This window comes from Anopheles nili, chromosome 3, assembly GCF_943737925.1.
Source record: "Anopheles nili chromosome 3, idAnoNiliSN_F5_01, whole genome shotgun sequence".
Taxonomy (NCBI): Eukaryota; Metazoa; Arthropoda; class Insecta; order Diptera; family Culicidae; genus Anopheles; species Anopheles nili.
The window spans coordinates 63,272,332-63,287,106 of NC_071292.1; the positions used below are offsets into that span (position 1 = coordinate 63,272,332).

General features: G+C 42.7%; 1 protein-coding gene across 1 annotated transcript; it reads right to left on the reverse strand.

Moving 5' to 3' along the window:
- Window positions 1–6,841: 6,841 nt before the first annotated feature.
- LOC128724804 (serine/threonine-protein phosphatase 6 regulatory subunit 3-B) lies at window positions 6,842–12,864 on the reverse strand. Its single transcript, XM_053818525.1, has 13 exons — window positions 12,791–12,864; window positions 12,148–12,635; window positions 11,991–12,070; window positions 11,460–11,904; window positions 11,234–11,381; window positions 9,368–9,512; window positions 9,155–9,296; window positions 8,962–9,080; window positions 8,700–8,880; window positions 8,369–8,638; window positions 7,890–8,296; window positions 7,314–7,778; window positions 6,842–7,238 (listed from the first exon to the last, which is right to left on the reverse strand). The coding sequence occupies exons 2-13, from the start codon at window positions 12,202–12,204 to the stop codon at window positions 6,842–6,844; spliced, it is 2,856 nt and encodes a 951-aa protein (XP_053674500.1). The 5' UTR covers window positions 12,205–12,635; window positions 12,791–12,864.
- Window positions 12,865–14,775: the final 1,911 nt, after the last annotated feature.

A 14,775-nucleotide genomic window follows, 5' to 3' on the forward strand; every position in this document is an offset into this window, starting at 1 on the left:
TTGCAACGTCTTCGGTCATATATGCTTTTTTTGCTTTTGTTCTTGCTCGCAGTCCACACCCTCTTGCGGATGATTAAACAAAGGCGCACATGCAAAATGCGCGCATGATCTCACTCACTCGGTGGTGTGAGCAAGCGAAACGTGGCCAAGACAAACACAAAAACCCTCCCAGCTAGATGGCCATCAATCTCGCACCATCTCGACGCCATCTTCAGCGACCGGAGACCCTGAAAAGATGGCAATCATTTCAAAAACCCACCTCGCTCACTTGCGCCAGGTGGCGGCTTCACTTCCTAGAGTCGTCGTAGATGATATTCTCCCCCTCGGGGGCCGTTTGGGGTGGACCTATGCAAACCGGTTTCCAACCACGGTTTGGATGGTTTCATTTGAAACCCACCAGTCTAGGCACCGGTTTCTTGGTGTTCCGGCATACAACCAGCACCATCCGCTAGGTTCAGGTCGTTCGAACGATCGCTGTGTGCTTTTGAACCGTGTCCGTGTTCGTGCTTCGTACTCGATCGCTTACCGTTGCGATTGCGAAGCAGTGCACGATCGTTACGGCAGCCATGGAAAGGACGCGCTAAAAGCTCGAACCTCACTACCGGGAAATTCCGGGAGGGTGGTTGAACATGACACCTCCACCCACAAACACACACGTACGCTTGGTTATTTTCCGGCGATTGGTTCGCGTGTTCATTTTCCGCTCGCGCAAATAACGTGAACAAAAAAGCGATAATCGATTCGATATTTCGGATCCACGACACGCGAAAGTGAAAAAAAAACGACACCAAATTGCATATACATATCTTTCTGCTGTTTATTTTTTGCTTTTTTGGTTTTTTACACAAACACTCCAAAAGCAAGCCAATCGTCCTGCTTGTTTTTGTTTCATCAACTTCTCCTGCCTTTCTCCGTTTACTTACAAAATAATGCCAGAAGCAAAAAAAAATGGTTTCCATGAAAGTAGCAGTATAAAATAACGTACCACCGTGCGATCGCTGCTTGTCCCACTAGTGGCTCCTGCGCTTTCGTGGCACAGCGCAACGTTCGCAAGCATCGCTAGCATTTTCCCACCCACTGGTGATCACACACCGACAACCGTGATGAAAAACGCACCCCCACTGCTCTGTTATCCTCGTGTCCTCTTTCGTTCTCGTCCTGAATAGACATCAACAATAGGTTTGGAAATCCTGTCACGAACCACAACCAATAATCTGCCAAGCTTGCTAAGCTCAACAGAACGCAGCTTTTGCTCCTGTATCCTTTTTTTTCCTAAGGAGACACACCCTTTCACACACACGCGCACATACACCCCTACGGTACGATACTAGTTACCAAATTCTGTTTATTAGAACAACAAAAAAACGAACGAACAAAAAAAAAAGAAGAAAACACTCCCAACCAAGCCATCGGCAACAAGAGGCACCGTACCACAGTCGTCCTTTTCTCCTACGTTTCTCCAAACATTCAAACTCTCCTATTGTTTCTTCCCTTCTTCTTCTGCTTCTTCTCACCAGGCACCGAAACGCATGAGCAACAATTTCATTTATGTATTTTTTTTCTCGTTTCAAAAATATAATGCGATCACAAAACCAAACGAACAAACCGATGTGGGAGGCGGTGGTGGTTTTTTCCCTCCCCCCCGTAAGCTTTCTTTTCATTGTCTTTTGTCTCAATTAGCTAATCTCTCTTTCTCTCTGTCTGATCAATCATTGTCTCCTGGTTGGTTTCCGTTTTCCCGTCCTGTTTTGAGTGTAAAGTGGTGTATGCAATGTTCATGTTCAAGCGTTTGCTTATAGGTGTAGGGTTTTTTTTTTATTTTGCTTCATTATGACATATATTCCTTTATTCCCATTTTTTTTGTGTGTGTTTTTCGGCTAGTTTAGTTTTTTTGCTTTTACTATTTACCTTCATTGTTCAGATTGCAAATATTGCTTCTCTTCGTTTGCTATTATGTTCAGTTAATTTTCTTCTAACGATACGAATTCACCCATCGTGCAACGCTTAAATTACTGCTCAATTACACGTTGTGCGATAACAACAGTTTTGCTTTGCTTGTTTAAATTTATTATTCTCGCTCAAACACACGCCTTAAGATCTACGTATCGTTTGCCTCGTGATTTTTTTTTTCCTTTTATTTTCTCACCCGTCTCAGAAACAGAACTGGGAATCGAGTAGAAAACTGCAAATGCTCCTTACACCCTGGCTCCTTTCGCACACGCTTGTGCTTGATTTTATTCTATTCCGCGCACAACAAAACAAAATGATAATCAATCGTTAAGTTCTAGTTTGGTTTAAGGCTTATGCAGCACGATTTTTAAACGTGTGTTTCGTCGTCTTTTAAAAAGCTCTGTTCTCCGTTGCCACCGCCGTGTCTGTCCGCGCTGCAGCACACTAAAGGGGATGGTTTTGGGTTTATCCTCGCGATCTCCGCTGGCAGACGGCTTTAGCTTCTTTAGCACAAATTTAACCTACTTCGCAGCGTTACACTTCCACCCCCGTTCTTATGCTAAGCTTATACCCCCGAAAACAACACGCTTTTGGATGCGAATCAGGCGTCTCGGTAGGGAAAATTGCACAACTGTTGAGCAATGTGTGGATGTTTTCCTTTATGAGGGGGGCGGCGCTCACACTGGAGCGCTGGAAATGCGTTCGCAAATTTGAGATTGCGATTGCTGCTGCTGCTGGCCGGTAACGAAAACAGCATACCGTGCTTCTTTCGCAATGTGCATCAAACACTGGCCACTAGAGCTCGAGATCCGAAGCAGCAACGGACTCACGCTTTCGAGCTTATCAATAAACAAATCGCACATGGGTACGACCCCAGCAGCTAACATGTGGCATTTTGTTTTTCATTGGCATCCTTGTAGTTTTGTTTTTTTTTCAGTTAGATTCCCTCTTCCCTAGCCCGAAGGTTGGAGATAAAAAGGATAGAATGTAAAATAGTGTCAATGTTCAGTAAGTGTGCTGGCTTGCGGATGTCCTGTAGAGGTGTATCTAAGTTTTGTACGTTTATTTTTTCGAGAATGTTTAGTGTGTTTGTCTTAAAAAATTGTGTAGCTGTCATATTTAGCAATGTAGTAGCCGTAAATAGGAATAGTAGCATTAATAGTATTTTCTTGCTTTTTTTTGCTCTTCTTCTTCTCTTTCTTCGTCGACGATTACAGCAAACTATTACACTACGTGTTCTTGTGCCGTTTTTCTGCCACCCCCTTGCGGGAGTTGCTCCGGGGGACGACGACGATATAACGTTGGTCCTTCGTGTCAGCATTGTCAACTGCAAAATGCCGCCAAGTAGGAATGAGAGGTTTTCTAATTCTCGCGACTCGAGCTTAACTTAGCCATAGTACATACACACAGATACACGATACGCACAATGTACAAGAATTGAAGGGGAGTTTTGCTAGCTGTCCATCCATGTACGCTTTCGCTTTCCTGCCGAAAAAGCTCTGACCGGAGCGGTTGCTGCCGCGCACGAGGATCACGTGCCGCGGATGTAGCTTGGCTCACCGTTTTTTTTTTCTTCCCTCTCGTCAGCTTAAAAGACACAGACTTTTGTTGTGTGAAATGATGTTCCCTCGGAAGACCCATTATTTTTTTTTAATGTAAATATCATTAATTTATATGTATACTATATATATATAAGTGTATATATGTATTTTTCCTTGTTCATTTACTTTTCTTCACAGACAGAGGCCAAGTGTTTATGTCATTACCATTAGTACTAGGTGTTATCGATATTATTATTATAAGTATTTTATCGGCCACATGCTACTGTGACAGAGTGTGAGTGTGCATAGTTTTTTGTTTTGTTTTTACAACATTGTTCAATCGGTTTACCTTCACATAATTGATAGTAGCTACCACTGTTTTACAATCGGGGCACTTGGTTTAAAAACAAAAAAACGAACGCGATCGTACGCGCGCGCCCACGTGCGTGAACAGCATGCGCACGATCAATCGATACGATCAATATGCGATTGAAACTCAAACGTGCAAGTAACTATGGAGAGCAGGAATGGGGGGCGCGAAACTAGTACTCCGGAATTCGATGGTGAGTGTTACTATTTTATTGTATTCGCTCGTAATGAAGTTACACGAATGGACGAATTAGTTGTTTTTTTTTTGTTTTGTTTTCCAAAAAGGTTGCTTTTACGACGCTACGTTACGTTTCCTTCGATTCCAAAACAAAATGAAAGACAGACCTATCTCTCCCAACGGCAACAACCAACAACAGATCGTTACGAAACAACGTGGTTATACGCAAATTGACCAAACACCTGCTCGCCTTGATTCGCATGGCAATAATAGTTCTGATTATTTACGCGCTGCTTGTGTCTCGCACTACACACCACATAACATTATCCTCCCGAAAGAAGATTCCCGCGGACGCTGCTGCTATCGTGCGGGACGATGTACGCTTACTGTGCTAGATAATGACAAATCGTGCTTCCTATTGAAACCAAACATAATTGGACGTTGCGTCATTGTTCGCGTTTTTCTTCGTTTATTTCACCGCAAATTATACTTTCTAAACACTATCATCTAGCTGAACCGGTCCGTTTGCCTTGCCGCAAACCAAATCGCATTGTACGATTGGATTCTTTACCTTCTGCTATCTTTTGATTTTGAATGACCACCTATCGGTCAGGTTAAACGGAAACGAATCAAACTTAACAGACACAGTACCACTGCTTAACAAAGGGCCATCAAGGAAGGAAGGCAGGAAGGCTGAACTAAACCCAAACGTATCCGAACTACCTTCTGCCACACCGAACCGAACTTATTGTCTCTTCTAAAGTGCTACAACGGGTGCGACGAAGTATGGCGAGCTGGACATAAAACCTGTCGAGGCATTTTAAGGATATTATTCCTTTTTGGATTGAGTGTTTTTTTTTGTCTATCGTGTGCATTTCCTTGGCTTCTCCTTCCCTGTGCATAAGTGACATTCGACTAACGTGGTGCATCTACCCTCCCACCGAATGCTTGATGGTGATACAGCAATTTTTACTCGCTTGTCTATACCAGACTTTTATTACATCTTTACGCCATCGCTAATCGACCCTACATCGTACTGTTGCTTCTTAAAAAAAATGAACTTTCAAAGCATTTTTACCGAGACCCTGTCATCATTCTCATTGCGGATTTTTTTTTTCGTGTCCTGCCTCAATAAGCGAGGATTGCGCATTTCTATTGAGTTATCTATAAATATACATATGGGACAAGCTTTTGCTAAGGTTTACGCATTCCCTATACTTAAATAATATGTTATACCTCAGTAACTACCGTTTTTGTTTTTGATATGACATCAATAGTTTTAGTTTTGGTTTGCATACATTGTGTCCCCTTTAATTGCAGCCATCGTTACTTGACTATTTGACGTGCAGATGGAAAAGGCTCCAAGCCCAAAGAAGAAACGTCAAAAAATACACGCGCGCCACGACGAGTTTCACCGTTTGCGACTCTAATGCATAGATTGTAGTAAAAGAATTCAGTTGAAACAGAAACCCCATTGGGCTAGGAAATGTAGAAAACATGAAGGCAAACATATTCGACAACGCATTCGTTTGCGTTTTGCATGTTCCTATAGGCTATTTAGGAGTTGCAACTGCTGTGCGACAACTCAGCTTCCAGACATTGTTCTCTTATCTCCCCCTGTTCCTGCCAGTCATACGAATAGATCGAAGCATATTTTCACTACAGTTTCACAGCACAATTTGATAAATTTTCTGCTAAACGTGTCATTTCTTCTGGCACTGCGAATGTATTCCGGTGCAAGTATCGATACTTAAACGACGGTACCAAAATTGGTGCCCATCCTCAAATATTACATCTTTCAGCAAATTAAACTGTCGCTAAACCTCGATCGCAATTCCAAGATAATCGGTACGAAAAATAACAGAAGAGCATCAAAAAGCAACATATGTATGTGATACCTGATACACACATGCCGAATGTCTTTGAAGGAAACGATCAGCATATGTGGGAATAGATGAAATTGCAATACTGAGAATACTGTGCCTCTTGACGCAGACAATAATCTCACTGTGGCAAGCGTAATGGCAAGCACTTCGGCATGAGCGTGGTTATGTAAAGGGTGAACCAGAGGCACCAAACCAGATTTACATTAATCCATGTTTGGGGCGGTCTATACAAAGTGAGGTAACAGATTGAGGATCTTCAGACGTCCTGGATCACATTCACATAAGGCATTAAGATGAAAAAGCCTAACATTTACATCATACTCATAAAAAGAAACTCTCACATAGTAACACCACGCTGGATAGAGATATTGTTGATAAACCGGGGGTGTTGCTGTTTGATTTTAATATCAACCATGCGGTAACAATACGAAATAAGATCTTGTCTACATTACAGAAAAAGTTATTTGATTATCTTCCATTTTGTTTCAAAGCTTGCGTTCATGTAACAATGAACAAATTCGTTCCCTTAACGCCATAATTTCATCGAAATGCGACGATTCAAACCATTGCATGCGTTTTTGCTAGTAGCCTGACCGCTAGCTGTTTGTTGTCTCTCGCGTGATTATGGTATAAGCTCTTACCGAAACCACCATTCTAGGTCGAGGTGGATTGATTAGCTTGATTGATAGGTTTTACTTGAAGCTTTACCGAGACGATGAGCACGCAGCGTAGCAATGAAGGGTAGAAGAGCTCGTGTTGACATTCGTGTGCCGAAAATGTCGCCGCTTCTGCCTTCGACGTCGTTGCCGCTGCTTTGGCTGGGTCGATTCTGCTTGTATCCTTGATTGGTGGGGAGATGTTGAGCGTGAGTGGTGCGGGGTCTGAGGCCGATGGCAACATTTGACTTGCAGACGGCCTCAATTATCTGTTGGCCCACTCGAATCACCACCACCCGCCTCGGCGCTGTTGTCGCTGGATGTGGTCGAATCGGTAGTGGCCGAATTGGCACTCCCACTACTCTCAGTAGTGTTTGAAGAACCCGACGAGTTAGCCGCACTACTGGCAGTATCATCACTTGCATTGGTGGTGGTGGTGCTGCTGCTACTGTTTTCATTGCCATTGCTAGTGGCTTCTGTAGCATTAACATCACAAGACTTTACTTCAAGATCCTTTTCTGCTGCAATATTCTGCTCGTTCTGTTCTGTGAAAGATTCATTCTCTGCCGAGTTGGCCGATTTGTTCGTTTCACTGAGCATGCTATCGTCGGCAATACTACTGCGGAGATGTTCATTTTTACCATTATCTGGTGTTTGACTAAAAAGGAAAAATGATCGGGTTACAAAGAGTCATCGCATCGGTTGGGTTAAAAAGAATACGCAACACTCTTACCTCACGATTGCTTCCTCCATAGCATCAACTGCTGGTGTTGCTGGAGCTGAAGCGGCAACTGGAGTAGTAGGTTCACCATGCTGGTCACTCGTGTGATCGACGATTGGCATCGGCGACGGTTCCGGTTCAGGAGATTTTTCCTGCAGGCTGGTCGGTGCTATTACATTTGAAGCACCTTCAAGGTCAACATCAGTTGGAGGTAAGGAGTTGGCATTGAAAATGTCTGCATTTTCCAAATCGAACAGTGATCCGTTCACATTAAACGATGTATCTGTGTTGCCTAAAAGAGCTTCGGTCGGTACTTCGGAAAGAACGGCTGTAGATGTGGGAAGGCTGCTGGCAGATCCTTGACTATCGAACAATTCTACGCCCGAAAGCAACTCTTCCAAACCGGTAAATTTTTCCTCTTGCAAAAGTTTCATTATTTCATGATTCTCGTCATCCAGTGCAGGTTGATTATTGGCACTGTTGATTATTGACAAAAAACGTGATATATAATGAAGATTAGCGAAAGAAAGAAAGAAACATCAGTATAGCAGGATATCAGTAAATAGTTTGGTTATCGTCTATACTTACAACAAAATATCACGCATCAATATATCATGCAGATTGGAAGCATTGTGCGATAAGTTACCGGCGGATTGTAAAGGCGAAAATGGATCTATACCGTCTTCATCTTCATCCGCATTTTCACGATCGTAGCCGAACATGCTGAACGGATCGTCATCATCCTTAACTAGACTGCCCGTAGAGATACCGGATGATGTACCTAACATTTCATTCCCGTACATTTCATTCCTGACATTGAGCTCAAAGGACTTCAAGTTGTTGGTGATTTGTTCAAACAACTCTTCTAATTCTGGTTTGTTATTTACTAGACTGACATCATCGACCAGCTGACGAAGGGGGAATCCCAGTCCATCACTGGGGTTATGTAGTCCGTGCATTCCGTCGCATATGATATGAGTTGGGTCTTCGTCAGCCTGCAACATTGTGGTGAAACAAACCCTGAAGATGAGACCTCTTGAACAAGTATAGAGAATTTTAAACCTTACCAAAAATTTCTTTTGGGTAGCCAATACTTCTGACAGATGATTGCCGGGTAACTCAAAGTGTACCAGCCAGGTGTTCAGCTCTTCCTGTGTCAATGTCGAATGTACTAAGGCACGGATTTCCTTCGATAGCTTCATACTGGTAATCAACGCATCTAGCATATCATACAGATGACCCATATACCCCGGATTGACACGTCTACACGGTTTATAAGTGGAATCATCGTGGAACAGATCCAGCATCTTCGGTGCTACCTTACAATCGGTAATAATCTATAAAACAGGCAAAACAATTAGTTTCATCCATCGAGCTGCTCGTTATCTTTTATCTTACGTGTCGCTGTAGATTTGAGATAACAAGATTGCTATCTCCATCAGCACCAGCTCCTTCATTCTGATCGAACGAACCGACGGCATACTTGATGCATACATTTGCACGACTATGAAGGAAATTATTCCAACAGTATTGCTTAATCAGCTTGAGCAGGATATTATAATAGTTGGTCTCGCAAATTCTGTATGTTGATGAATTAAATTAAATGAAGATAGACAGTAATGCAGTGAGTGTCCATATACGCATTTGCAGTTACACTTACGTTGTGATAACCTCTTTGTCTTCTGTTTCTATTAATACTGTAAATAAATTACAAATCTGAAGTCTCACGTTACCCAACGGTGGTGACAATGTACCGAAGGTAGTAATTATGTCGGGTTTCTAAAAGAAAAAAATATATAATATTTTACAATATCAATTTTCCCCAAAAGCACACAAAAAGATCAACTTCTTACCGCGGGTGGGTTCTCCAAAATTTCAACAAATTCAGCGATTCGCTGTTTGATAACATGCACCATGCGCGTTACGACCAAGTCGTGGTGTTCCTTTTCAGCATCGATAACAATTTGTAACGCTGTATCTGAGACAGGCTCTTGTCTATGGGTGGAAGCGAAACGTATTTATAAAAATATTAGATATTTTTTATAATGTATTATTACTACACGCACATTATCGCGTTTTCCAGCAGTCGCAAAATAATCTGAATTCCTGCTACAATTGCACTTTCTTCGCCATTTTCTTCAAGAATAATGTCCAGCAGTTGCTTCGTTGTGATTTCACTTTCCAACATATCTAAGATAGGGTCCGACGTAACTGTAAAACAAACAAAAAATATATAGAGAATAGATTAGTATGAAACGTGTCTAAAATACAAAAAAAAAAACAAATAAAAGGATACTCCGTTGTTTGTTGAACAAATTATCACCACCTGCTAAACTAATTCCATTAAAAACATTTCGCAACTGCGTTCGTATGTTTTTCTAAACAAAACTCTAGCGATAAAATCACACAGCTTTCTATCGCTGGAATGCATTAAGCTCATTTCGTTTCTCATTTACGATTCTCACTGCAGTCATCGAAATTGTAATGGATTTTAAATCCATTTACTTTAACACCTTCTCTATTCATATTTAGCTATTTTACAGATTCTTTGATCATTGTTTCTAAAGAAACTTTGACATGTTGGGCAAATGCGCAAAAACAGCGTTCGATTATGGATTGGCCTTTGAATAAAGGCATGCTTTTACAAACTTATGTGACTCATTGTTTAAACCAACTTTAGGGATTCTGATAGACTTTTTATTCATTGTCTTTGATCAATGTGGTTGTTATTTGTTTGATCTAGCATAGGCATCAATTTTATAAGTGCTTCCATCTTTAGTTAAAAAAAAACACAAAACATATAACAGGGTCAATACAGCACCGCTCGTGTACAACACAAATCAAACAATCATTATGTATAAGGCAACACCACTGCACAACAAATAATTATATAAAGAAATCACTATTCGAACTGAACACTATATCTTGCTGTTTCAACAACAAGCAAAAACAAATGTAAAACAAATTAAATAGGCAATAATTATTTCAATTCATAGAAGTCAACAAAGAACGAACTACAGACGAAGCAAAAGGACGAACTGTGACATATTAATTTAAATGAAACAGAAATTAAACAAATACTAAAGTCAATTACAAGAGAGCACGTATGGCAGCAGCAAGCACACATGCCTAATTTAGTGGCGTTCAGATCGAGTTACAAGGGAACATAACGATATTTTTAAATGGACCGAAAGTTAAGGAACATCTGTACACGTGTAAATTACCTTGAAAGCGAGACGAAATCTTGCCCAGAATCGACGGAATGGTACTGCTTAGGTTGAAGTTGAAAACATTTTTCAGTTCGTTTGGGAGGATTTTTGATTTCAGATTGTCTATCCGCTTACAAGTACTTTGCAGCTTGAGCGTCCCTTCTGGGGGAGCATAATCGCGATGTGGTGGTGCAAAGGCATGATCAGTATTGCATTGTATTTTGTTATTGTTGTGATTGAAATTTTGATGCATCGTCATTATTTGAATGTTAGTAGGGTGGTATGAAACAATGGTTCAAATTGTTAGAACGAGGGAGAATAATGGAAGACAGTGAGAAGAGAAAAGAAAGAGAGAAACGGTAGTGTTTTAAGAGAATGCAGTTGTGTCATACAAAGTACGAAGATAGTTGATTTATTGGTTCATGGTCGCCCCAAGCTTTGCGGTAAATGAGAGAGAGAGAGCGAAATGGCGAAAAAGAATAAAGGGCGGGACACTACCGACTATCATTTACTTCAACTATCCTAGTTATGCTATACCACTGGCCGACACATTAATACACACATTTAGGTAAGGATGAAACACGGACCAAGAGTGCAAACTTTACGGTGGATGGTACAAAATGGAAGCTTACATATATGCTCGCCTCTATGTTGTGAAATTGCTGCTTGTATTTTGCACACAACAGTTACGTGACGTTCAAACATTCGTCCTTTCCGACCTACCTTTGTTCTGCCGTTCATTTTGACGCTTACACCGGCTGATCTTGATCAGCTCGATCAGAAACTGCGATGCGTTGTAATGTTTCTGCACCTGGCCGTTTTGCTTGAGTAAGGCTATGATTTCGGACACCAGCTTCTGCTCATTGAGCCACTGATTGAGTAAAAAGCAAAAAGAGTTAGGTTAGATGTCAGCTAGAACGGCACAGCTCACAAACATCTCCCGGCTTACTTCGAGCAGTTCAGATTTTAACTCGGCATCCTCGATATCGGTGATGTGGGAGAGCAGTAGATCACTAATGACCTGGTTGCCGAAGTGCTTCAGGATCGTCGGTAGGAAACCTTTCTTCGATTTGATAAACTCTAATACTTGTAGGCACACAGATTTATAGGAAAAATAATCCTGCTCGTTCTGCTTCGTTATCAGCATGCCGAAAGTTTTACAGAAGAACGAGGCCAACAGTGGATTGAGCGGGGGTTCCTTGACGAGGAAACTGTACAACTTGTTCAGAAAGTTCTGATTCTCGACGAGGTGCGTTTTGAAGGACGGTACATCACTGGTAAGTATTTCGCATGCCATGTTGGAATGCATGAAGCGTATATTGTCATCCACATTAGCGGGCGGTTCCTGAATTATGAGATCGATGAGTGCATCGAATATTTCGGTGCGGTTTAAGCTGAAATTGTGGAGTAAAAATAAATTCCAAATCATTAACATGGATCGTCCTCTGGCAATAACGATAGAGCAACACCGTCAACGTACTATTGTAACAGTTTAGGATTCTGCGTTTTACATTCTTGTAGAACGTTTTCATAATCCAGTACCTCTTCAAGGGTTAAACCCTGTGAAACGTAAGAGAGAAAAAAGTTATTATACCAGTAAATTTTGTCGCTCACGTGTATAGAATGCTCTATCTTACCTCTTTGCTAAGCAACGCGTCGACATCGGACGGCGTACTCACTGTGTCCCAATACATGGTGCCTCTTTTGATTCGTATTTTGACGATACTACTGAAAACGGAGGAGATAAGATGACGATCGTCTAGCTCGATGGCAATGATCGCTGTCCAGAGGCAGTACGCACACACGTCAAGCTGTCGAAATGATAGAAATTTCCCGTAGCGACCCACACCGGAGAGCCACTTAGACTAGAGACGGGTCCTTTTTGCTTTTGCTTGTTCTTTTCCAGCAGGGTAAGATATATTACGATTCCTCTGTCTACCGCCAATAGTTACACGAAGAAGGCTCGTTATTGTTAAATGCTGCTAAAGCTGATCTCTACTGGGGATTGGTGGTATCGTTATTTTTGAGGTGCACACGGTTTGGTTCAAGTGTGATGATACAATTTTCTAACGCTTCCGCCTCAAAAGCGATCCGTCCTACGAGAGCAAACTTTGATAACACAGCACTGCAAAAGAGAAATAGAAAACAAAAATACGTTAATTATTATTCCTTCAACATTTATATAAATTATTAAAAGAATCGAAAGCAAACAACATCCAATAGGTATGTGCCTAATATAAATGCACCAAATGCAGGAAAGGGGGCACATGTTGCCTTCACCGTCAGGCCCGTCGATCGATTGTAACAGGTATCGGGTGCTAGAATCGGTGGATATCTTTTATTTTTAACCCCTAGTCCACGGAGTGAACCCTCGTGCACCTTTACCGGTGCCGATTTTCGTCGCACTTCCACGACCGGGCGCGGTTTTGGGGCTAGAAAATCTATTCCCGGGAGGACAAATACTACCACCACCACACATGATAGCCGGTCTCGTTTCGTTTTTGTTTTGCTATTCAATTAGTATTTCTGGTATGCGCGCTACCAATCCGCTGCTTCTCGTTCCCGATCCGGGTGATCTTGTTCCCTACGCTAGCCGCTAGAGCGCAGCTTGTGTCAACCGGGGCTTGTCAAATCGGATTCGCGACAAAAGATAACGTAAAATGCTGTGTACTCTCGAGCAAACATCTCAATGAACAGTGAGGGAGGAGGATATGGTTTTGTTGCCTGCTTCGTCTTCTGGTTTGGTACACCTTCTTTTTCTTCACACTCCCTGACGTCAAGGAAGCAGGACGCATGGTTCGGTGTCTGTGCAGGCCGTTTAAAATACGACATACGTTTTGAAGGGCACCCCGATTCATATTTTTATCAATCATTCAACAAACCACTTGTGACGATGGTCTTGCGCCACCATCCTGCCCTTCCTTTTCATTGACGCTTCCCAGCAATCTAACGAAGAGACAGTCCCAACATCGCAACGGCCACCACCACGTCAACCAGCAGATTGGAGAAGAATAAAAAAAAGGAAAAAAAGCAAGAAAGTGCTCCATCATCGCGCCATTGACAGTGTACTTGGTGGTCTGTTTTCAAGAATATGAAATTTGTGCCGGCACGATGCGTGAAGGAAAAGCTTTTGCAATAAGGCTAACCAGATCGCCTGGATGAGAATCCGTACGGGAAGCAATGGATGCCAGAAAGCCGGCTACTTCGATAAATGCGTGATGCTCAAAATGAGATATCCAACCGCAAAGAGGAAAACAACACGCCTGAAGAGGGAGCTCGGCTACAGGGCATACCGCAGTAGGCATTTCACGGTTGCTAGCTGGTTGTTAAGCGAATCCCTCAACCAGAACGGGCCGTCTGGATCGCGCGGCTAGCTCGGATATGCAACAGGAACCAGAAAAATCGGCCCCGGGGATGCGCGCAATACTAACCTTAATAAAGATCACAGATATTACCCACACAAGGGGCGCCCGCTGCACGCGCAAAAGTAAATCATAAGCCGGACGGTTGTCCAAGGAGTTCCAAGGAGGGCCGGTTTCCCAGGGCAAGCTGGTGTGCTGATGGTTCAACCGTTCGCCGATATGCTGAACACTTGTTGCTTACGGTATAGTTCCAATCGGAAATGATATGGAGAGCATTCGCAGGACGATCGATGATCCGTGTGGCACTGTTCTCTGTCTGGCTCTTCGCTCGTTCACCGCCCGGTTGTGATAAAAGCGTTCTGGAGGCGCCTTCGTGTGTTATGATCTTGCTCTTGGATATTGTACTGCTGCTGCTTCTGCTGCTGCTGCCTTTCCTTTAGGATCTGCCTTCTAATGGGGTTTCGCAGCCACGTGTGATAATGGTTCGCAGCAAACCGCAACTAATCAACAAACTGCACCGATGCACGAAAAGCACACACACACAAGAACACACCTTCCTGGCGGTCTCGTCGTCCTGTGCAGCTCTTGGGAGCGTGTACTTTTATTGCACTTTATTTTCGTTACACTCGGTGAATCCCGCCATCGGTGGCCAAGCAGCTAGCGCACACCCCGACCGACGTTTACACATTCGCATACGCACGCGGCACACGTACACTACGCAAACACACAGAGCTGCACGCACTTGCTCAAGCGTTTAAGACGTGATAAGAGGAGTGAGCGATGGCGCTGTGTATTCGTGTCGTACTAGAAAATAGAAAATAGACGAGGAGGGGTTTATATAAAAAAAAACATCAACCACGACGGCGACGACGAAACGAAAAACACCCATCTCTATTCGATTAT